Source organism: Bos taurus, chromosome 29 (assembly GCF_002263795.3).
Source record: "Bos taurus isolate L1 Dominette 01449 registration number 42190680 breed Hereford chromosome 29, ARS-UCD2.0, whole genome shotgun sequence".
In the NCBI taxonomy this organism is placed as follows: Eukaryota; Metazoa; Chordata; class Mammalia; order Artiodactyla; family Bovidae; genus Bos; species Bos taurus.
The window spans coordinates 48,337,353-48,361,298 of record NC_037356.1 but is presented as its reverse complement, the minus strand read 5'-3'; the positions used below and the strand labels follow the sequence as shown (position 1 = coordinate 48,361,298).

The following is a 23,946-nucleotide window of genomic DNA, read 5'->3' as shown; positions in this document are numbered from 1 at the left end:
GGTACACGGCCCAGCCCGACAGGAAGCCTGGTTTCCTGGCTCAGAGTCCCACGCCCTCCCCAATATTGCAAAATCTGACTTCTTTCTATGCAGGGCCACCATACTCCTTGCTGACTGAGCAAGGCAGGAGCTCTGGGGCTGTCATTCTGGCATATGCTTCATTCTGCTGTGCAAGGGTTTAGAAGATGAGGTGCCTGACATTTCCACTAGTCATGTACAGAAGTGAGAGTTGGACCATGAAGGAGGCTGAGTACTGAAGAATTGATTCTTTTGAACTGTGGTGCCAGAGAAGACTCCTGAAGAGCTCCTTGGACAGCCCCTTGGAAGTCAAACCAGTCAGTTCTAAAGGAAATCAACTCTGAATACTCATTGGAAGGACTGATGCTGAAGCTGAAGCTCCAATACTTTGGCCACCTGATGGGAAGAGCTGACTCATGTGAGAGAGAAATGTCAAGCGGAACCACTAGAATTATATAAAATTTGAGACGATAGCAAGAGGTACCTAGTAAGAATCAAGTATAGTTTCGAGTTCACAATCCTGAGTTTCTACAGAATATACTTTTTCAATCAAAATAATTATGTGTGTACCAACTGCTGTTTGTAAAACTAAAGAAAGGACTGAAGTGATGAAATACCATTTTTTGGTCTGAGATATCATAAAATTGAATTACACTTGTATACTTATATCCCCTGTATAAATTACTATATCAAAGTCTTTAAATGCTTTTTATCTCTGGGGGAATAAAAGAAATGCTCATTTTACTGGGCCCCAGTGCTCATAGAAGAAAGTCTGACTTATAGTCAAAGCTATGGTTTTTCTAGTAGGCATGTACAGATGGGAGAGTTGGACCATGAAGAAGGCTGAGTGCTGAAAAATTGATGCCTTCAAGCTGTGGTGCTGGAGGAGACTCCTTGGACAGCAAGGAGATCAAACCAGTCAGTCCTAAAGGAAATCAGTCCTGATTATTCATTGGAAGGACTGATGCTGAAGCTGAAGCTCCAATCCTTTGGCCACCTGATGCGAAGAGCTGACTCATTGGAAAAGCCCCTGATGCTGGGAAAGATTGAAGGCAGGAGGAGAAGGGGATGACAGAGGATGAGATGGTTGGCTGGCATCACTGACTTGATGGACATGAATTTGAGCAAACTCTGGGGGATCATAGAGGACAGAGGACCCTGGTGTGCTACGGTCTATGAGGTCACAAAGAGTCAGACATGACTTAGCAACTGAACAACAGCAATAAGTCTATCTGAATAGTGGAATATTATTCAGGCATGAAAAGGGAGGGAGTTCAAACTCCTGCTGCAACATGGATGAATTGGAAACATGCTCAGTGAAAGAGGCCAAAGACCACGGATTATCTGCTTCTGTTTATGTGAAGTGTCCAGAATAGGCAAACCTACGGCGACAAGAAACAGGCTGTGGCGTCAGAGGGGATGGTGGAGACCAACTGCTCGTGGATGTGGGGTTTGTAGGGGGTAATGAAATGTTCTGGAATTAGGCAGTGGTGGCGGTTGCACAATCTTGTGACTAGACTAAAAACCGATGTGTATACTTGAAATGAGAGAAAAGTATCAAATGTGAATTATATCTTAGCAGAATAAAATAAAGTCCAGAGTCTTCCTGGAACACACAAGACCCTCTTTTTCCAAGCTGGCGTAGCCTCGTGTCTTGCCCTTGTTTGCTGCCGCCTGGGCTCTGGCCTCCTGTCTCGCTTTCTCTGGCTTCTGACCTCTGCCTGGTGTTGCCCTTGAGCCAAAGCCCTCGCCCCACTTCTCCCCGCCCTTTCATATGCTGTCTCCTCTGGACCCTGCGGAGATCAGCTTAGAAATCACCACCTCTAACAGTCATCTGTCTCCGCCCCAGATTGTGTTGACGCGTGCATGTTATAGCTTTCTGAGTGCAGACATGCTCGACTGCGTGCCAGCTGTCTGCTCACCCTTCAGTCCCCTGGGAGAAGCAAGCGCTTCGGAGGCAGGAACTGTGTCTAATGCTTTGGCCATAGTCTCTTCCAAGTGCACCAAGCCGTATCAGGTACCCACTAAATGCAGGCCCTTGATCTTCTCTTCCAAACACACTGGATAGTTACTTTTCATGAAGGTGAGAACAATCAAGCTCAAGGAAAGGAGCAAGTGGAAGTGAAAGCTGCTCAGCCGTGTCTGCCTCTTTGTGACACCATGGACTGTATAGTCCATGGAATTCTCCAGACCAGAATTCTGGAGAGGGTAGCCTTTTCCTTCTTCAGGGGGCCTTCACAACTCAAGGATGGAACCCATGTCTCCCATGTTGCAGGTAGATTCTTTATCTGCTGAGTCACAAGGGAAGCCCAAGAATACTGGAGCGGGTAGCCTATCCCTTCTCCAGCGGATCTTCCTGACTCAGGAACTGAACTAGGGTCTCCTGCGTTGTAGGCAGATCCCTTACCAGTGAGCTATCAGGGAAGCCCCAGGAAATGAGAAGAATGTTTAAATCCCGTAACACGTGGGAGCCATCCTGGAAGTCCAGACCGTCTGACCATGAAGACCAGCTTTGCCCTCGTGGCTAGGTCTGGTCCTCAGGGGGGCTCTTGCCACCCCAGCTCAGCATGTCACCCCTCCCAGTGCTGTCCAGCAAAGCTGGCTGAGCCGGAGTCACAAACCTTCAGGCAAGGGTGGTCCCCCAGCCCACCTGTTCTTTTCCAAGAGTCTGGCAGCTAGAGACTTTGCAAAATCCAACACCTTGAAAGAATACATCAGTCGTGTTGCAGCCTCCAGCTGCTGGACAGCGTGTCAGTAACAGTTAACCCGGCGGGTCTGTCTGTCCTGTGGGAGCCGGGAGGAAGCACGTGGGGGTCTGCACGGCTGTAAAACACCGCCTATCGGTGGCCTCGGATAGGAACAAGGTAGAGGCTGGACCACAAGAAGCCACCGGTGCCCAGAGGGTTTTGACCACAGAGGCGGCAATTTCACGTCATGTGATCTGGTCGCCAGCACTGGGCACCTGGAGGCCTCAGGAGTGATGGAGAGGCCATTGTCCCCACAACAGACCCGAGCAGAGGCAGCCTGGGTTTCCCTGTTACTGTCCTCACCCACGTCAGGGGCAGGGAGGCCTCTAAGACATTCAACACAGAGAAAGGGGAGGCTTGCGCTTCTTACAGCTCAGCACATGCTTGAGGCCAGAGCAACCCCGCGGGGAGGCGGGGGGCATGGGAAGGGGCTGCATGCTCCTGGCAGGAGAGCAGAGAAGCCCTCGCCCTGAATGTCTGGAGCCACTTGGAGAGTATCCCAGACAAGGAAGAAAGGAGTGGGCCCGACTTGCCTTCCAGAGGGCTGGTTATTCTCTTCGAGGCAGACCTCCGGTTCTGGGTGGGGGTGCTAGACAGAGTGAGCAGCCATCTGGGGTGTGGTCCAGGTCAGAGACGATGCATGTGGTTGCGGGCGCAGAGCAGGGGGAAGCTGAGGGCCAGGAGAACAGGGATGCTCTGATGACTTGTGATGCTGCGGTCAGTGGGGTCTCCAGAATTCTCTTACATTCTCTGGAATGTCATCCCTCATCAGTTGCTCCTCTGTCTCATATTTTAGTCTTTACATTTTCACGTTCAGGAAAGACTGAAGCACAAGCAAGCACGTCGAAGAGGTGAACAGAGAAACAAGAAAATGGGCGTGTGAGGGGGTCGGTGCTGCGTGGGCTTCAGTGCGTCCCACTCTGAGCGGCTGTTGAGAAAAGGGTGTTGAGAGTCAGGAAAGGCTTGAGGACCGTTGCCCAGAACAGCAGCCAGGCAGCAGTTCCTGACTTGACTTCTGAGCGGCAGCAGACCTGTGGGCTTCCCTAGTGGCTCAGATGGTAAAGACTCTGCCTGCAGTGCAGGGGGCCTGGGTTAGATCCCTGGGTTGGGAAGATCCCCTGGAGAAAGGAATGGCAACTCCAGTACTCTTGCCTGGAGAATCCCATGGACAGAGGAGCCTGGCGGGCCGCAGTTCCTCAAGTCGCAGAGTCAGACACAACCGAGCGACACACACAGGGCCTATGAGTGTCTTCACTTTTCAGATGAGGACAGAGTCAGAGGCCCTAGGTGGCCCGACCCAGGCGTAAGTTGGAGGGGCCTGGGGGCTGGATTAAAGAGAATGATATGGCCGTGAGCTGGTAGCGGTACCCAGCAGCGTCATCAGGGTGCACTCTGCCAGGTTTGCACGGGAGGAAGTCCCCCATAGAGCGGGACCCTCCAGAAGCCACAGCACAGGGTGCCACCTGGCACAGGGGAGCTGCTGGGGCAGAGGGGAGTTTCAGAGGGATTGTGGGTCTCGGTGACATCACTCAGCAGCGTGGTGGGAGCCTCTGTGTCAGAGAGCGCCAAGCGGAGCTGTGGCTTGAGGTCTTTCCTGGCCGGTTGTTTGTCTTATCTATTGCTCACAGATGATGGTTGCAGTTTTGGATAAACAGGCAGGTCCTGACTGACTTAAAATCTGTTTATTTGGGCTCTAAGTGAAGTAAGTCAGAAAGAGAAAGACAAATATCAGGATATCACTTAATGTGAAATCTGAAGTACAGCACGAATGAGCCTACCTTAAACAGAGACAGAGTCACGGACACAGAGAATGGACTGTGGGTTGACGAGGTGGAGGGGCTGGGGGAGGGACAGTGTGGGAGGATGGGGTTGGCAGAGGTTTGCTTTTATATACATAATGGATAGCCAACAAGGTCCGACTGTATAGCACAAGGAGCTATATTCAATATCCTGTGAGAATCAAAATGGGAAAGAATAGTTAAAAAGAATGTGTGTATATGTATAACAATCACTTTGCTGCGTAGCAGTCATGAGCACAGCACTGTAAATCAGCCACACTTCAACTGAAAAAAGCAATTGGCTGTGTCAAAATTGAGTTTGGTACTGGTGGGCTTGGAGCTAACGGGTTCTGGCCTGCAGTACGCAGAGGGCATCTCTGACTCTCTTGGGAAACACCAGCTTCTTCCAGCTGGTAGAGGGGAGGCCCGTGTGCTCAGCGGCCTGTGGCATCGTCGCTCCCTGCCCAGCTGGGCATGACGTTCTTTTGGTTCTGACATGTGTGTGTCCCCCCTCCACACAGCTGGGGTTCCAGATTCCAGGGAGGAAATGGGGCTGGGACTTACATGCAGGGAAGATACGGCCGGGAGCAACCCTCTCAAGACCTGGCCTTAGGCAGACTTTCTTCTAGCTCAAGTGATGCCTCCATGGTTGCCCCAACAACACTTTAGGGGTTGGTTCTGAGAGCACTGGGAATGGGTCCTAGAGATGTGTTTCAGCTTCTGCTCTTCCAGTGGTCCCATCCGTGGAAGAGTCTGTCCCAAACGTTCTTGGTGGTGAGCGCGAGGTACCGACAGTAAGTCAACATCCAACACCCTTCCCACCTCCATCACGCAGCAACATGCCCCAGAGATGCTAGGATCTAGAGCCTGGACCCATCCCATGGACCACTTCTCATGTTCTTCATTGTATAATGTGGCTTGATTTTTATTTCTATAAAAAAGGCAACTAGGCTATTGGTCTTTCCAAGGGTCGTGCCCCTGGGTGCCTTCTAGAACAGTCCACCTGGGCACAGAGGTGAATCTGTCCCTGGAGGGGACACGCGTGAACCAAGATGGGCGGTGGAGAAGAAATGGGACTTCTCTGTAGGAGATCATGCTCTCACCTTTCCTCCGAGTGTGAGAACCCTCTCACTCGCCCCTGGCCTCACCATCTTCTCTGGACCCTCAGGTGAGATGGCAGGAAGGCTGTGGCAGGGTGAGAAGTGGGGAAGAGATTGTTACACCATTAGCCTTACAGTCGATCTCTGTCCTTCGCATCTCAAAGCCTGTTTCTTTGTTTTCAGGCTCGCCATCCATCGTCCTCCTTGTAGGATGGTGAGAATCCTGCCGTTGAACCACCAATGCCATCTCTGTCATTGTAGCTCTTCAGTTATTTGATTTCTTCCTTGATTTTTTCCTCAACCCTTCCTCGACAGTTTCTCCATGGCCTTGCACATGATTCCACCATTTTCAACCATCTAAAAGTTTTAAACCTTTGTGTGTGTAAATGCCTCAAATTCTTAACAGTATCTGGTAGGGGATATTAATATTTAGCCATTATACAATTATTGTTTACATTTTAAATCAGTATATTGTGTTTACAGTAAATGATGTATGTTTAAGTTTTCATGTCATATAATTTAGTTTGTTAAAGATAAGAAAAAAATTATTGCTCAAAAATGTGTACTGTTACAGTCCTTACAAACCGCTGATATTCTCAGGGTCAATAGTTAAGAACTAATGGCATTTATCTTGGGCTTCCCGATGGCTCAGATGGTAAAGAATCTGCCTGCAATGCCTGAGACCTGGGTTTGATCCCTAGATTGGGAAGATTCCTTGGAGAAGGGAATAGCTACCCACTCCAGCATTCTTGCCTGGAGAATTCCATGGACAGAAGAGCCTGGTGGGCTACAGTCCATGGGGTCGCAAAGAGTGGGACATGACTGAGTGACTAACACTCACTTTTTTTGCATTTATCTTCACATGCTTGTAAAATCACTGCACTTTCATGGTCTGCAGGAATCACATGAAAAACATACTCTGAATTTTGGAGGGAAACATGTCACTGAAGCCACAGAGGATGGTTATTAAGACCTCTAACTGTAGATTCAGACCACCTTGGGGAGACCCTGACTCTATTCTTGCTTGACTGAGAAGCCATTAATCATCCCCCGCCTTTGTTTCAGCATCCCTAAGATGAGGATGAGAACCCCTTGGAGTTTACTGAACTTCTTGGTTATATGCTACTGCCAAGTCACTTCAGTCATGTCCGACCCTGTGCGACCCCAGAGACGGCAGCCCACCAGGCTCCCCCATCCCTGGGATTCTCCAGGCAAGAACACTGGAGTGGGTTGCCATTTCCTTCTCCAATGCATGAAAGTGAAAAGTGAAAGGGAAGTCGCTCAGTCGTGTCCGACTCTTAGCGACTCCATGGACTGCAGCCCACCAGGCTCCTCCATCCATGGGATTTTCCAGGCAAGAGTACTGGAGTGGGTTGCCATAAATGTTCTTAATAGATTTTAGTCTTAAGCCATCATTTCTTTTTTTCTCTTTTCTCTCCCTCCTCTCCTGGGCTCCCATTATGCATATTTTGGTACTTCATCATGTCCCACAGTTTCCTGAGACTTTTCATTTTTGCTCATTCTTTCCCCTCATTTACCTTTGATTTATATAATTGCTATCAATCGATCTTAAAGTTTGCTAAATCCATCTTCTGACAGTTCAAATCTCCTTTTGAGCCCTTGTAGTGAACTTTCAACTCTATTTTAAACTCCAGAATTTCTATTTGTTCTTTTAAAAAATCATTTCTCTTTCTTTTTAAAAAATTAATTGAAGTACAGTTGATTTACAGTGTTATGTTCATTTCTGCTATACAGCAAAATCTGCTACACACACATACACACACACATACACATACACACACATACATACACACATACACACACATACACACGCACATACACATACACACACACGCATACGTTTTTTCCATTCTTTTGCATCGTGGTTTATCCAGGATATTGATCATAGTTCCCTATGCTATACAGTAGGACCTTTTTATCCATTTATACGTAATAGTTTCTTTATTGATTTTTCTCCACTTGATGAGATACTGTCATCACACACTTCTTTCCTTCTTAGGCATGGTTTCTATTAGCGCTTTGAGTGTATCTGTAGTCGCTGCTTTAAAGTCTTCCTGCTGAATTCAACATCTGGTCGGTCTGACCATCTCTGTTCTCTACTTCTCTCTTACTCCAGTGTATGAGTCATACTTTCACATTTCTTTTGCATGTCTTGTAACTTTTGTTGAAAACTGAACATTTTAGATAACATATTGTAGAAACATGAATACTGTTTCCCATCTTATGTAGCTGTGAGAATCTGCTTACTTTGCCTAAAGTTTCCTTATTTCTTGTAAATGGTGATGGTATCTCTGTTCCCACCTGCTAACCATGACACTTACTTCCATGACTTACTCAACCTGTAGAGTTGATGCTGATGAATGTCAGCTGGAGGAAAGTCACTGAAAGAATTCTGGTCCCCCTACTTTCTAAGGGCTTCCCTGGTGGCTCAGGGGATAAAGAATCTGCCTTCAATGCAGGAGACCAGGGTTCGATCCCTGGGTTGGGAAGATCCCCTCGATGAGGGCATGGCAACCCACTACAGAATTCTTGCCTGGAGAATCCCATGGACAGAGGAGCCTGGTGAGCTACAGTCCATGGGGTCACAAGAGTCGGACACGACCGAGCGACTAACACTCTCACACGTCCACCTACTTTCTAATGATACAGTAAACTTGTTGGCTGAAAGGTTTAGCAGTGACACGAAAACTGAGTTAATATACTCTCTTCACATATAGTTCTTAAAATTGATAGATAGTCCTGAACTTCTGGAATTCATCTGGTAGCAACAGCAACTAATTATCGGAGAACTTTTATATGAATGCTTGGCAACAAATAAAAGTGCTGAAATGTTCAAAATGTTGAACAATTTTTTTGTTTGTTTGTTTCATGGCTTCTTCTGGAACACCTTTGTTGAGATTTTCACTGATGGATGCAAAAGCAATGATGGATTAAACAGCCTGTGCCTTAGCTCAGATCAAAGAAGCGGCAAAAAGTGTGACAGTACTATTGTGTCGTATTCTTTCCCATCATCACGGCTTCACAGCAATTTTCCGAAAAGGCACCTTCACCCAGGAATGTCCTTTACTCTTGATGAAGCAGTAAAAACTCTTAATTAAAAAAAAAAACTCTTAATTTTGTGAAATATATGCCTTGAGTACATGACTTTTTAATACTTTATGTGACTAAACAGGGAAGTATATTAATCTAAGTATATAATATAATATATAATAAACTTGCATATTATATAACTAACATTACATATTTAATAAATATAATATATTATAAATATCTGTCACTTTGGCTTTATACCAAAGTACAATAACTTTTTCAAGCATTGCAATTACTTGAGCTGAGATCTTAACTAGCTTCTTCCTTCTCTTGATCACCATTTTTATTTGAAAGCATGATTGATTGACCAACTGTGCATATCAGTTCAGTTCAGTTGCTCAGTCGTGTCCGACTCTGCGACTCCATGAACCGCAGCACACCAGGCCTCCCTGTCCATCACCAACTCCCAGAGTCCACTCAAACTCATGTTCATTGAGTCGGTGATGCCATCCAACCATCTCATCCTCTGTCGTCCTCTTCTCCTCCTGCTCTCAATCATTCCCAGCATCAGGGTCTTTTCAAATGAGTCAGCTCTCTGCATCAGGTGGCCAAAGTATTGGAGTTTCAGCTTCAGCATCAATCCTTCCAGTGAACACCCAGGAGTGATTTCCTTTAGGATGGACTGGTTGGATCTCCTTGCAGTCCAAGGGACTCTCAAGAGTCTTCTCCAACACCACAGAACAAAAGCATCAATTCTTTGGCGCTCAGCTTTCTTTGTAGTCCAACTCTCACATCCATACATGACTACTGGAAAAACAATAGCCTTGACTAGATGGACCTTTGTTGGCAAAGTAATGTCTCTGCTTTTGAATATGCTATCTAGGTTGGTCATAACTTTCCTTCCAAGGAGTAAGAGTCTTTTAATTTCATGGCTGCAGTCACAATCTGCAGTGATTTTGGAGCCCCCAAAATAAAGTCAGCCACTGTTTCCACTGTTTATCCATCTATTTCCCATGAAGTGATGGGACTGGATGCCATGATCTTAGTTTTCTGAATGTTGAGCTTTAAGCCAACTTTTTCACTCTCCTCTTCCACTTTCATCAAGAGGCTCTTTAGTTCCTCTTCACTTTCTGCCATAAGGGTGGTGTCATCTGCATATCTGAGGCTATTGATATTTCTCCTGGAAATCTTGATTCCAGCTTGTGCTTCTTCCAGCCCAGCGTTTCTCATGATGTACTCTGCATATAAGTTAAATAAGCATGGTGACAATATACAGCCTTGATGTACTCCTTTTCCTATTTGGAACCAGTCTGTTGTTCCATGTCCAGTTCTAACTGTTGCTTCCTGACCTGCATACAGATTTCTCAGGAGGCAGGTCAGGTGGTCTGGTATGCCCATCTCTTTCAGAATTTTTCACAGTTTATTGTGATCCACACACTCAAAGGCTTTGGCATAGTCAATAAAGCAGAAATAGATGTTTTTTTTGAACTCTCTTGCTTTTTCGATGGTCCAGTGGGTGTTGTCAATTTGATCTCTGGTTCCTCTGCCTTTTCTAAAACCAGCTTGAACATCTGGAAGTTCATGGTTCACGTATTGCTGAAACCTGGCTTGGAGAATTTTAGGCATCACTTTACTAGTGTGTGAGATGAGTGCAATTGTGCGGTAGTTTGAGTATTCTTTGTCATTGCCTTTCTTTGGAATTGGAATGAAAACTGACCTTTTCCAGTCCTGTGGCCACTGCTGAGTTTTCCAAATTTGCTGGCATACTGAGTGCAGCACTTTCACAGCATCATCTTTCAGGATTTGAAATAGCTCAACTAGAATATAACTGTGCATATAAATTTTCTCAAAATGAACAAAGTGAGCCAGTCATTTCAAGGAAAACAACTGGAGCCACTGATACCATTTGGATTTTCAAGAAAAAAATTAGAATTCCGAAAAAAACATGCATCTGTTACACTGAGTATAATGGCTTCCCAATGATTAGAGTTTTCTGATGAGATTCACGGGGATGTTAACAACGTGACAGACTGATAGGCTGTTGTTTAGTCGCTAAGTCTTTTCTGACTCTTTGTGACCTCGTGAGCTGTAACCCTCCATGTTCCTCTGTCCATAGGACTCTCCAGTCAAGAACACTGGAGTGTGTTGCCATTTCCTTCTCCAGGGATCAAACCCATGTGTCCTGAATTGGCAGGTGGATTCTTTACCACTGAGCCACAAGGGAAGCCCCACGATAGACCAATAGATAGATAGATGATAGAGTGTATAACGAATTGTGTCAATACCTGAAAAATCTACATAACTCCATGAACCGATATTTTCCAGATGACTTATAAATGATACTATGAAAATAATATATGGTAAAAGATCTGACCAAAATGCAATTTAGATAAATGATTTTAACTTAACAGTGTATGAAAGTTTATTGATATGATTTCAGATTCCACATTACGACTAACCTTGAAGAAACTACCACTTGTTAAGTTTTGGCATAACTTCAAGGAAGCATGGGCTTTCTTGATGGCTCAGTGGTGAAGAATCTGCCTGCAATGCAGGAGACTCAGGAGATGCAGGTTCAATCCCCAGGTCAGGAAGATCTCCTGGAGGAGGTATGGCAACCCACTCCAGTATTATTGCCAGGAGAATCACATGGGCAGAGGAGCTGGAGGGCTACGGTCCATAGGGTCATGAAGAGTCAGACATGACTGAAGCGACTGAGCATCCATGTACATTTCAAGTTTCACAGAACGGTCCTGGAAAGGCCATCCAACTCCTCTTCCCTTTTCCTCCAACATATCTGTGTGAGGTCAGGTTTTCTTCATGCACATCGACCAAACTAACATTTTGCAACAGATCAAATGCAGAAACAGATACTCGAACTGTCTTCCCATGAGCCAGACACTGAAAAGATGTGCATAACATGTAAAACAACACCACTCTTCTCACTGAGATTCTATATTTTTTAAAAAAAATCTGTATTTACTTTTCATTAAAAATAGACTGGGTGGCTCAGACAGTAAAGATCTGCCTGTAATGCAGGAAACCCAGGTTCAGTCCCTGAGTCGGGAAGTTACCATGGTAACACGACATGGGCTTATTGTTTTATTTTAAAATAACTTTATGCATTTTAATTCTTCAGCTTTAGGATGGTAAATATCAATAGGTATAAATGACACACACCAAAGTTCTTTGGGGCCTTAAGATCAAAATACTTGTGAACCACCTTTGAGGAGTTCCTAGAGATGTGGAAAGGGGGGGACGCGGTGCCCTTTTCACTTACCGTATCCAGCTGTGGGAGACGCTTGAGCTGGCTGACACAAAGATGCCAAGCTTTAGGCATGCACCTGTCTTTTGGGCAGATACGATTAGTGTCCTCTCCTACGACCAGCAGGACACTTTCCTTCCCTTCTTGTTCTTGTCGAGTGTGTCTAATTGTCAGTTCTGGGAGGCACAGTCTTGGAAAGACCACACCAGCTGCTCATCACGGGAAAGTATCTCATGCAATTGGAAGTAAAACTGAACATAGCAGGAAAAATCTTTCCGGGGCGAATTTGGAATGTGTTTTCCAGGCACTAAGTCGTGTCTCACTCCTCGCGAGCCATGGACTGCAGCACACGGGGCTCCTCTGTCCTCCACTATCTCCCAGAGTTTGCTCAAATTCATGGCTACTGAGCTGGTGATGCTACCTAACCATCTCATCTTCTGCCACTCCCTTCTCCTTTCGTCCTCGATCTTTCCCATCCTCAGGGTCTTTCCTAACACTTTGGAAGGTGTGATAAATGATTTCTGGTTCTGCTCATCCCTGGGAAGCTTAGGAGCCTGGGCTGGACCATGGTGACTCCACGCCAGAGGGCATGACTTGAGACTTTCATCATTTATTTCTGATCTTCCCAGGGGGCTTGGCCGGAGCTAGCCTCTCTCCATCCTCATCCTCCTGCTGTCTCTCCCTAGGGGCAGGAGGTCATCCTGTCCACAACTAGACGTGATTTCTGAAAAGAACGTGGCTCACGTGTTCAGATGGAGTAGATTCAGCTGTTCCCACCCAACCCCATGGTCCCCCCTGGAAGTGCTAGTCTAGAAGCAAGACTGCTCGGTGTCAGGACACCTGTGTGGTTGTGGGGATATGAGAAGCTGAGACTTGGAAAGAGATTAAGGGACAGAGTACCGGGGAAGATCAGGATGTGAGTTGAGGAGGAAGATCCCACGCAGTGTGGCCCTGGAGGGACATTCTCCCAGGCACGACTCTCACATAAGGCAAAGCCACCAAGGTATAGCGGGTAGTTCAAAGTCTCAAACTTCACCGAGATGATGGACGCCAAGAGTCAGGCTTGTTCCAGTGTGCTGCAAATGTGTGGTAAAGATTTGGTTCAGAGAAAAAGCCACAAGTAGAGACAGCGATTCTGAGAATATCGAGGCAGAAAGCGAATGTGAGGATGAGGCAACGGGGGAGGAAACGTGACCGTGAGATACGCTCCTGAGATGATGCTTGGACTCTGATTGGCCAGTGACCCCACACAGGAAAAGACAAGCGGCTTCGAGCCAACTTGATAACACTCAGAGCCCCACTCTCCTAAGGAGCTCCTGAGGGTGGCTCAGTGGCCCAGGGAGAGAGTGGACTTCTCCAAGATCAGACTCCTTGAGAAGGTCCTTCCTGCTCTCACAGACAGGATCCTGGACTGAACCAGCACCCAAGGTAAGAGCGAGCCGTCCGCCTCCTCCTTTACTACATTCCCCGGGTGGTAAGCTCGAGTCTGCTTTGGAGCCCAGAGCATCTGTGGCTTCTCAGGTTCCTCCTGCCTACCACTTCCCTGTGTCTTCCCTGACCTGCCATTGCTTTGTTGTTCATCCAACCTCTTCTCCCTGGCCCCCAGGCTTCTGCCTGCTGCTTTGATGGGGAACTCTGATGTCTCAATGTGGACCACACCACTGATGCCTAGGTCCTGCCCTTCTGGACATTTCTCCAATGGGGTTTCCCCATCATCTTAAAAGATGAAGCTGTGAAAGTGCAGCACTCAATATGCCAGCAAATTTGTGAAACTCAGCAGTTGCCACGGGACTGCCAAAGGTCAGTTTTCATTCCAATCCCAAAGAAAGGCAATGCCAAAGAATGCTCAAACTATCCAGCCAAAATAGCTCAGTTGGGAAAGTGTTAGACTGAAGATCTAAAGAATGCTTAAACTATCGCACAATTGCACTCACCTCACACACTAGTAAAGTGATGCCTAGAATTCTCCAAGCCAGGCTTCAGGAAAACCGTGAACTTCCAGATGTTCAAGGTGGTTTTAGAAAAGGCAGAGGAACCAGAGATCAAGTTGACAACATCCACTCTCGAAAAAGCAAGAGACTTCCAGAAAAACATCTATTTCTGCTTAATTGACTATGCCAAAGCCTTTGACTGTGTGGATCACAATAAACTGTGGAAAATTCTGAAAGAGATGGGCATACCAGACCACCTGACCTGCCTCCTGAGAAATCTATATGCAGGTCAGGAAGTGACAGTTAGAACTGGACATGGAACAACAGACTGGTTCCAAATAGGAAAAGGAGTATGTCAAGGCTGTATATTGTCACCCCACTTATTTAACTTCTATGCAGAGTACATCATGAGAAATGCTGGGCTGGATGAAGCACAAGCTGGAATCAAGATTTCCAGGAGAAATATCAATAGCCTCAGATATGCAGATGACACCACCCTTATGGCAGAAAGTGAAGAGGAACTAAAGAGCCTCTTGATGAAAGTGAAAGAGGAGAGTGAAAGAGTTGGCTTAAAGCTCAACATTCAGAAAACTAAGATCATGGCATCCGGTCCCATCACTTTATGGCAAATAGATGGGGAAACAGTGGCTGACTTTATTTTGGGGGCTCCAAAATCACTGCAGATTGTGACTGCAGCCATGAAATTAAAAGACTCTTACTCCTTGGAAGGTAAGTTATGACTAACGTAGACAGCATATTAAAAAGCAGAGACCTTACTTTACCAACAAAGATATGTGTAGTCAAGGCTATGGTTTTTCCAGTGGTCATGTATGGATGTGAGAGTTGGACTATAAAGAAAGCTGAGTGCCGAAGAATTGATGCTTTTGAACTGTGGTGTTGGAGAAGACTCTTGAGAGTCCCTTGGACTGCAAAGAGGTCCAACCAGTCCATCCTAAAGGAGATCAGTCCTGGGTGTTCATTGGAAGGACTGATGTTGAAACTGAAACTCCAATACTTTGGCCACGTGATGCGAAGAGCTGACTCATTTGAAAAGACCCTGATGCTGGGAAAGATTGAGGGCAGGAGGAGAAGGGGACCACAGAGGATGAGATGGTTGAATGCCATCACTGCCTCAATGGACGTGAGTTTGGGTAAACTCCGGGAGTTGGTGATGGACAGGGAGGCCTGGTGTGCTGCAGTCCATGGGGTCACAAAGAGTCAGACACGACTGAGCCACTGAACTGGCTGATGCCGTTTTTACATCAGGACTACACAGCACAGAGAGACAAGTGCCTTAAACCACAGAAGTCTGAAATGGGACAGCTACTGAAGCCAGCAGTCACAGGGCTCCTGAAAGAGGCAGTCTAGGACCAAAGATGAGCCTACCTCAGTGAAGATGGCTTTGTCCTGACCAGCCTTCAACCATCGAAGCCACTGCCCAGCCCAGGGGGGCAGGTTCCTTCCAAAAACAGGGCCTCGGGAGATTTTGGTGAGCAAAGCAGAAGTCATTCTTGATGACACTCATCTCCTAGTGATCAACCCTGTGTCATTAGAAAATTGTTACTAGTGCATTACAGATCTACAGTCTAAAGCCATCTGAAATACGGTAAACCCTGCCAGCTGCTGATGTATTTCACTAGTTCAAACTTCCAGGACCTGCTGCTGTGCTGCCAGCCCCCATCTGCTTCTGAGCCCGGCTCTGAGCTGCCCAGCCCTCACTCCCTACTGTGTCTTCCTCTGCACTGTTCCCCAGCCCTGCCCCTTTCCACCCTGTGGTGTCCTCCTCTTCAGCAGCTTCAGCTCCCACTTAAGATGTTTGTTAAATCTACACCTCCAGACCACAGCTCCCTTCCAAAATCTTGGCTATCTGAAAGTCTTTACGTGGGTGTTCCACAAACAATCCCAAATCAACATAAGTAAAAATGAATTATCTTCTACTTACTGACTTCCTTCTTCAAAGTCTGCTTTAAAACTTAAAAAAATTTTTTTAAATTAAAGTATCATTGATTTACAATGTTGTGTTAATTTCTGATGTACAGCAAAATGACTTTGTTATATGTATGCATATATATTCTTTCTGTTTCTTTTCCATTATAGGTTATTACAAGATATTGAATACAGTTACCTGTGCTATACAGTAGGTCCTTGTTTATCTATTTTTTATGCAGTAGCTTGCATCTACTATAGTACAACTTTTGAGCACATCATACAAGTGTTAATTGCTCAGTCGTGTCCAACTCTTTGCAACCCCACAGACTGTAGCCCGCCAGGCTCCTCTGTCCATGGGATTTTCCAGGCAAGAATACTGGAGTAGGTTGCATTTCCTCCTCCAGGGGATCTTTCCAACCCAGAGATTGAACCCGGGTCTCCTGCCTTGAGGGCAGACTTTACTGTCTGAGCCACCGGGGAAGCAAATGCACTAGTTAATTAGCGGGAGGGGTAGGCACCCAACCCAAACCCTCTGATCCCAAAGTCCCCCTGGCGCCCACCAGTGAGTCCACATTTCAGATCTAGTGGACGGGGTCCTGCGTGGGGATGTAATTTGTAGCAATGAGAGCATGCATTGAAGAGCACACACTTGGGGGATAGTGTTAAACATGGCATTATTCGTCGGCAATTGGATAAGCAAGTCTAGGGCTGGAGAGATGGAGGCTGACGATGTGTGTTTGGGAACTGAGTGACGAACAAGAGACCATGTGAGTGGATGAGATCGGATTCACGGGTGTGGTTTAAAGAAAACAGGACAGAACGCTGGGGAACACAACCTGGAAAATATCAGCTTCTAGGGGATGAGAAAAGAAGAGGAGCTGAGTTAGGCCGAGTACAAAACAAGGAGAAGTTGGAAATAAGGGAGGGGAAAGGCAAGAAGCATGTAACCTGAAGGGCAGAGAGGACCTCTCAGAACCTGAGCCTGACCATGCAATGGGAGACCTCACACAGGAGTTTCCTCAGAGCTGCCGCAGCAAATAACCACAGATTTATAACCTTACAGTTATGGAGGCCCAAGATCCAAAATATAGGTCTCACTGGGCTAAAATCGAGGTGTGAGCAGGGCTGTCTCTCTTCCAGAGGCCCCGGGGGAGAAGCTGTTCCCTGGTCTCTTTTCGTCTTCTGGAGGCGCCTGCATCCTTGACTGGGGCCCTTTCCCTGCTCTTCAAAGTCAGCTATCACATCACCCCTACTTTGTCTCCCACATCACAGCTCCTTCTCTGACTCTCCTACCCCACCTCCTTCTCATAAGGACCCTTGTGGTTACCTGAAGGGCCCATCTGCCTATCTTACAGTCAGCTGGTTGGCGGCCTTAATTCCATGTGTAACTTTTATCTCCTCTCTCCAAATCTAAGTCATCATGGGCCCTGGGGATTAGGACACCCCTGCGTGGCTGACCCTCTTCCCTGAGTCATTGGAATCAGGGTGGTATTGAAACAACTGGAGTTGACGAGATCCCCAGGGACTCAGGCACAGGTCTCCCTACAGACCTCAGGGCATCTGAGCTGCTGAACACAGTGGACTCGGCACCTGGACCCAAGTAAGGAGCCAGACCAGATGCCTCCACCCACCTTCACATCATCCATCATTCCCTCCCGGTACCCCAAACTGCTCTTCATGGCCTAACTATACTAAGAGGTCTACCCTTGGAGTAGACATGCTCCCTCAAGCCCCTGGCTCTTCCTCAAGTGGTTTCTTTGCATCGGTATCATCTTCTTGGTAACGTCTACCATGTCTTCAAGGGTCAACTCCCACCTGAGTACTAGAGCTCCTGTAGTATGGCCACAGGACAGTCACACTGTCCTGTAAATGGTTGATCCCTTGGGTTTCTTGGGGTCAGAGACCAGATCCCCCCAACTCCCCCCACCCTGCTTTCTGCTCAGAGCCTAAGCTGGAGGGGACACCTAGCAGATCAGTTTGTTGAGTGTAGAGATGAATGCCCAAGAGGCCCTGCTCATGAGGACAAAGCTGAGCTGCCCTCTTGCCCTCTAGAGAGAGCCAAGGACCACAGGAAGGACCTGCACTCAGAGCATTTGTGTCCGGGCTTGGGAGGGGGCGAACAGAGGAGACGGGGAGAGAAAAAGAGACAAGTGAGGGGAGGTGGGAGGCACGGAGGGAAGGAGTCGGGGGAGAGGGAAGAGGAGACGGGGAGAGGGGGAGAAGCGAGAGCCCCCCTCACTTGCCTGAGGGTCCATACCTCCATCTCTGACTCCCCAGGAGTGCCAGGAGTCACAGGACAGGGGGATCCAACAGTCCTGCCGAGCCCGGATCGCCTCACCATGGACAATTACTGCGAGACTCATCATTCCAGCCCTGACGCTGCAGAGCGGGCTGAAGGGTCACACGATGTTGAGCATGTGGCCCTCCGGTCCCTCGCTGTGGTTGTGGCCCTTTTCGGACTGGTGGGAAATGGAATCGTGATCTGGTTTGTCCATCTGTCTCACAAGAAGACCTCCTTCATCATCTACAGCCTCAATCTGGCCATAGCGGATTTCATGAACCTTGGCTTCCAGATCCTGTTCTCTGTCCGCCATATCCTGAAGCCTTTCCTCAACCATTGCTTTGGTCTTCATGCCCTCTTTATGGTCCTGAGGTGGTTCTTCTACCTCACTGGTCTGGGCATCATGACCGCCATCAGCTTCCAGCGCTGTCTGTCCGCCCTCTTCCCTATCTGGTATCGGTGTCATTGCCCCAAGCACCTGTTGGCCATCGTGAGCACGCTCCTTTGGATTCTGACCTTTCTGTTAAATGTGCTGAGAGGTCATGCCTGCGGTCAGTTATTCACCAAAGAGGAAAAGTTCTGTGACGAATTTAAGACTGCCACCGCTGTGTCGGTCTTCCTCCAGTTCTCCGTCCTGGGCATTTCCAGTCTGTTGTTGCTCCGGCGAGTCCAGGCCAGCTCCCAGAAGCATCAGCCCAGAAAGTTCTACCTGGTCCTCCTGCTCTCGTTCCTGGGCTTCCTCTTCGGCCTGCCTCTCAGTATCATCCGGTTCTGTACAACTGAGAAAATTCACATCTTCAATGACATCTGTGTCCTCTTGTCCTGCGTCAACAGCACGGCCAACCCTGCCATTTACTTCTTCATCGGGGGCCTTCAGAGGGAGCGGTCGATGGAGGCCCTCAAGGTGGTCCTTCAAAGAGCCCTGGGTGAGGAGATGGAGGATGCTGAGGACCAGAAAGTGACCCCAACTGGCAAGACGGAGAGCGTGAGCCTCTGATGGAATGGTGGGGGGCTCCCAGTGGATCAGTGTCCCTACAGTCTCGTGGACGTACCCACACCTCACCACCAGCAGGAGAGAGATCCCCAAGTCAGCACCCCCAAAGAGCTCCCTTCCCAGCCTCCCTTCTGTGTAAAAACCGAGAACAAATCACCAGAAGTAGGTGTGTATGTGTGTGTGAAACCAAATGCACACATCTGAGGCCTTTGCTTGTGCTCAGGCGCTCAGTCGTGTCCAGCTCTGTGCGACCCCGTGGACTGTAGCCCGCCAGGCTCCTCTGTGCATGGGATTTTCCAGGCAAGAATACTGGAGTGGGTTGCCATTCCTTTCTCCAGGGGATCTTCCTGACCCAGGGACCGAACTCAGGTCTCTTGTGTCTCCTGCACTGGCAGATGGATTCTTTACCACTGAGCTGTTGGGGAATCCCACTGAGCCTTTCAAAACCTGTCAGATTATCCTTCAGAAAGTTTATGAAGTCACACTGACCAACCTCAGAAGGTCGACTTCAACATCTGACTTATTGTGAAAGTTCTGCTTGTTTCCAGGTTGGGATGCAAAATTCCTCTCGGGTAAAGCCTGGGCGTTGGAGACGACGTGCCTTTGTCCTCTGCCCATTTTTCTGGCATGTTCTGGGGTCTGAATACAGTGCTTTTGTTTTTAAGTGGATCTACTTTCTGGAATGTGTGTTCTCTCTCAAAGTCCTCTCCTTCCGTCTTTAGAATTCCTGCAAAATAAAGCTTTGTGACCAGTGCTACCTGGGGGACAAGGTCCAGTTGGGGCCGGTTTGGTTCCGTCAGTAACTCATGCTACAGTGACACTCGGCTGTCCATATGGTCCCCAGACTGCTTTGGTCATTTGAGGGAAGTACTTCAGCCCAAGCTTGTAGGACCACCCCAGGGTGAGCAGAAGGTGCTGGTGGGTCTTACTTTTCAGGATCGACCCCAGAGACTCCGAGCTAGCTCTGGGTTTGACGTGAGGCTTGACAGGAGATGGGGCATGGGGCTTGTCTGTGGGGCTCAGAAAAAAGGACCCTGTGTGACAGGCTGGTGCTGCAGACAGGAACCCATCGGTTCTCATTAGCCAAGCTCTGGCGACTCTCATAACCAGGGGACACTGCCCTAAAGCTGGGGGGACACTTCCTATAATTGGGGGACATTACCTTATAATTGGGGACACTGCCCTAGAGCTGGGGAACGCTCTCTATAACTGGGGGACATTGCCTTATAACTGGGGGACACTGCCCTAGAGCTGGGGGACCCTACCTTATAAATGGGGGACACACCCTATACACTGATGACCAGCGGCCAGGGTCCTGGGGCCTTTGAGTGCAAGCGGCCCCTGCAGGACAAGGTACAGGACACCGCCCCTGACCACTGCCCCAGGGCTGACCGCCCTCCACCTCCTTGCCCTGGGGCAGAGGCCCCCACCCTGCTCCCAATGCACAGGGTGCAGGAGCCGTGGCCTCAAGGGGGCATGCAGGGCTGTGGGGGCCAGGGCAGCAGACAGGAGGACTCTTCTCCCCAGGGAGTCAGCAAGGTGCCTGTCCTCTCAGGAACAGTGGGGGGTGTTGACACCTGCAATGGGGGGCCTGCCCGTCACCCCAGGTGACAGCCATCCCAGAAGCTGACAGCATGGTGTGAGCCGTCACCCCTCCACTGCTGAACCCCGTGGTCACGTTATCTTGAGTTTATCTGTATCTCCACCAGCGAGGGCCCTAGGCTGGGATGAGACCCAGGTGGTCAGGGAGGACTGCCCGCATTGGACCCACCCATCACTGGCTGGCCATGCCCCCCAAACCATCCTTGAATTAGGGGAACACTCATCAGCAGAACTGGGCCACATCACCTACCTATGACCAGTTTTGTTTTCTTTCTGGAGTCTCCTGAAGGCGGACTGCGTTCTCCTTTTAAGAGGAGACTGTTGCTGTGTTTTAGGAAAAACGCCTTCACGGGGTCTTAGTACACGTGCGCTGCCGTAACACGTGTCACTGACTTGGTGACTTGTGAACAAAACTGCGCGGTTCAGAGCTCTGGAGGCTGGGAGTCAAGACCAGGTCCAGTGGGGTGCGGGGAGGGCCCTCCTCTGGGTCGGTCTGGTGACTTCTCACTGGAGCTGGGGGCTCTCTGGGGCCTCAATAAGGACCCTGGTCTCCTCCATGGGGCTCCACACACAGGCTCTCATCACCTCCCAGAGGCCTCTCCTCCAACATCATCACATGCAGGGACAGGGTTTCCACACGTGAGTTTCGGGGGGTGTGAACATTCAGCCTGTAGCCCTGGGATTTGGCTCCACAAGGCCAAGACTCTCCTAGAACAGGGGTTGGAGATGGTGGGCAGGACATGGCTTCTCATCATTGCATAATATGCTGCCTTTATGTCAGGTGACTACATCCCAAACTTGTGGCCCTTGGTGGGGTGTGGGAGGAGTGGTCATTCTGCCCCCGCGCCTGCAGGAGGGGCTCTGGATCCTGGGGTGGGAGACACGCAGATGGAGCCGGCCTTCGGGGAAAGAGGGCAGGGTGCCCTGTCTCCTCCCCTCGGCCCACACCTGCGGTGGAGACTTCTTAACACGCCCCGGGTGTTGCCGTCACCGTGGGGAGGTGAGGAAAGGCTGTGCGCCTGCTGTGCGGCCCAGTTCTGCAGGCGCATCAGCAGGAAACGTGGACGTAGTCCAGAGCTGGGGCCAGGCCAGGGCCTGAGGCTTCCTGTTCGGAGAACTCACCATCTATTTTTCCTAATTCTGTAACACCTCCTGGTCCTCTTTGGAGGACCTTGGGGTGGCAGCCAAATAGTTCAGAAATGGGCATATGGCCTAACTGAGCTCATCTGGGGCTTCTACTGAAGAAACCCTCCATGCACTTGCTAGTCTCCTGCTGGACTTGAACTTGGGAGTCTGTACAACCAGAGTCACAGTGTCGTGATGCAGAGAACGGAGGAAGCCCATGTTGAGAGACAGGCTGGGGGAGGAGAGAAACAAGTTCCGATGATGTGGCACAAACCCTGGGTCCAGCCAAACCTGAAGCTGTCACTCTCTGGACTCAGCACGTCAACCAAGAAATTTCTTTCTTTGTTCGCCAGGTTCTTTTCTTGGGTGGGTCTTTTGGTAACTCACATGTAGAAACTTCATGCTGATGCAGTTTGCAAATATTCCTGGGGAGTCTCAGGAAGTCCTGGGGTTCCAGCAGAATGGGGGCTGAGCTGTATCGCTCACACCCAAGCTGGACCTTCCACAAGGCCAGCAACCAGAACCCAGCTCTCTGATCCCACCTACACCAGCCTCACCCCAGGACGGTGAGACCAAGATGGACAGAGGAGGCTGGAAAGGACAGTGGACAGCAGCCTCCCCAGAGGTCTCTCCCTAGGGCAGCACATGGCAGGGTCAGGGATGACGACCCCACAGCCTGGCCCCGGGTACATGTGAAGCCCTCCCTGGTGGCACAGGACAAGCTGCAGGAGGACCTACGTCCCTGCAGGTTGAGGTCCTCAGAACGACAGTCACAACAACCAGGGCTAGTGGTAAAGAACCCCCCTGCCAATGAAGGAGACATAAAAGATGCAGGGTCGGGAAGATCTCCGGGGGGAGGGCATGGCAACCCGCTCCAGTGTTCTTGCCCAGAGAATCCCCAAGGACAGAGGAGCCTGGCGGGCTACAGTCCATATCGTTGCAAAGAGTCAGACACGACTGAACAACTGGGCATGCATGCAGGAAACAGAACTGAGGGAAACGGGCCGGTTTACAGTGAGAAGAACCATACGCAAGACAGAAGAAGAAAAGGAGGAAGGGCTGCTTTGCAAAACTACAAAGACTGCAAGGGTGGGTGACCGGTGGGGACAGTCACTCTAGAACCACCCTCTACCCCCCAGCACCTCCTTCATCCCCGCCCGGAAAATCCTCCTGCAGCTCAGGTGAGACTCAGGAGATGCCACACAAGGGCCAGAGGGGCTGGGGAAGTACTGGCTTCAAGAGGGTTTAAAACCACATCCTCTGTGGGGTGCAGAGAAGGGAACCCTCCTCCACTGTTGGTGGGAATGGAAATTGGTACAGCCACTCTGGAGACAATATGGAGGTTCCTAAAAAAAAAAAGACAAAAACTAAAAATAGAGCTGCCATATGATCCAACAATCCTACTCGTGGGCTGTTGTTCAGTCACTAAGTCGTGTCCAGCTCTTTGCAATCCCATGAACTGTAGCACACCAGGCTTCCTTGTCCTTCATATTGCCCAGAGTTTCCTCAAACTCATGTCCATTGAGTCAGTGACGCCATCCAACCATCTCACCCTCTGCTGCCTCCTTATCTGGAGGAAACGCTAATCCAAAAAGGCACGTGTACCCCCCTGCTCTTTGCAGCACTAGTCACAATAGCCAGGACATGGGAGCGACCCAGATATCCACCGGCAGATGAGTGGATGAAGAAGATGCAGTGCACACGCGGCGGGGTGCTACTCAGCCACAGAGAAGAACGGAATGACGCCGCGCGCAGCAGCCCGGACGGACCTAGAGATCGTCACACTAAGTGAAGTCAGACAGACAAACTTCACAGGACGCCGCTTACACGTGGGGTCTAAACCAGGACACGAAGGAGCCTCTCTGCGAAAACAGGAACAGACATAGAGAACAGACTTGCAGGAGCCAGCAGGGAGCGGCCGGGGAGGGTGCAGCGGGAGGCGGGGTCGGCAGGTGTAAACGTTCACACGTGTTCTCAGGACGGATAAACAACAAGGCCCTACAGCACAGCACAGAGAACTGTATTTATATCCTACGACCTCCTCTAATAGAAAAGAATATTTATATAAAAAAAGATATAAGTATGCATATATACATAAAACGGAATCACTTTGCTGTCCAGCAGT

The 23,946-nt window shown here is 48.9% G+C and overlaps 1 protein-coding gene and 1 long non-coding RNA gene across 2 annotated transcripts; both read left to right on the top strand.

Annotated features, from left to right (window-relative positions):
• Positions 1–2,031: 2,031 nt before the first annotated feature.
• LOC132344214 (uncharacterized) lies at positions 2,032–6,018 on the top strand. The gene is made up of 3 exons (XR_009493381.1): positions 2,032–2,293; positions 5,512–5,711; positions 5,827–6,018. It is a non-coding gene; the product is annotated as an uncharacterized lncRNA (long non-coding RNA).
• Positions 6,019–18,158: 12,140 nt separating this feature from the next.
• On the top strand, positions 18,159–19,097 carry LOC112444883 (mas-related G-protein coupled receptor member B5). The gene has a single exon (XM_059883157.1). The coding sequence runs from the start codon at positions 18,159–18,161 to the stop codon at positions 19,095–19,097; it is 939 nt and encodes a 312-aa protein (XP_059739140.1).
• The last annotated feature ends 4,849 nt before the right edge of the window (positions 19,098–23,946 follow it).

Excerpts from the sequence above, each read along its gene's own strand:
- LOC112444883 (XM_059883157.1), top strand. The coding sequence starts at position 18,159 with ATGGACAATTACTGCGAGACTCATCATTCCAGCCCTGACGCTGCAGAG.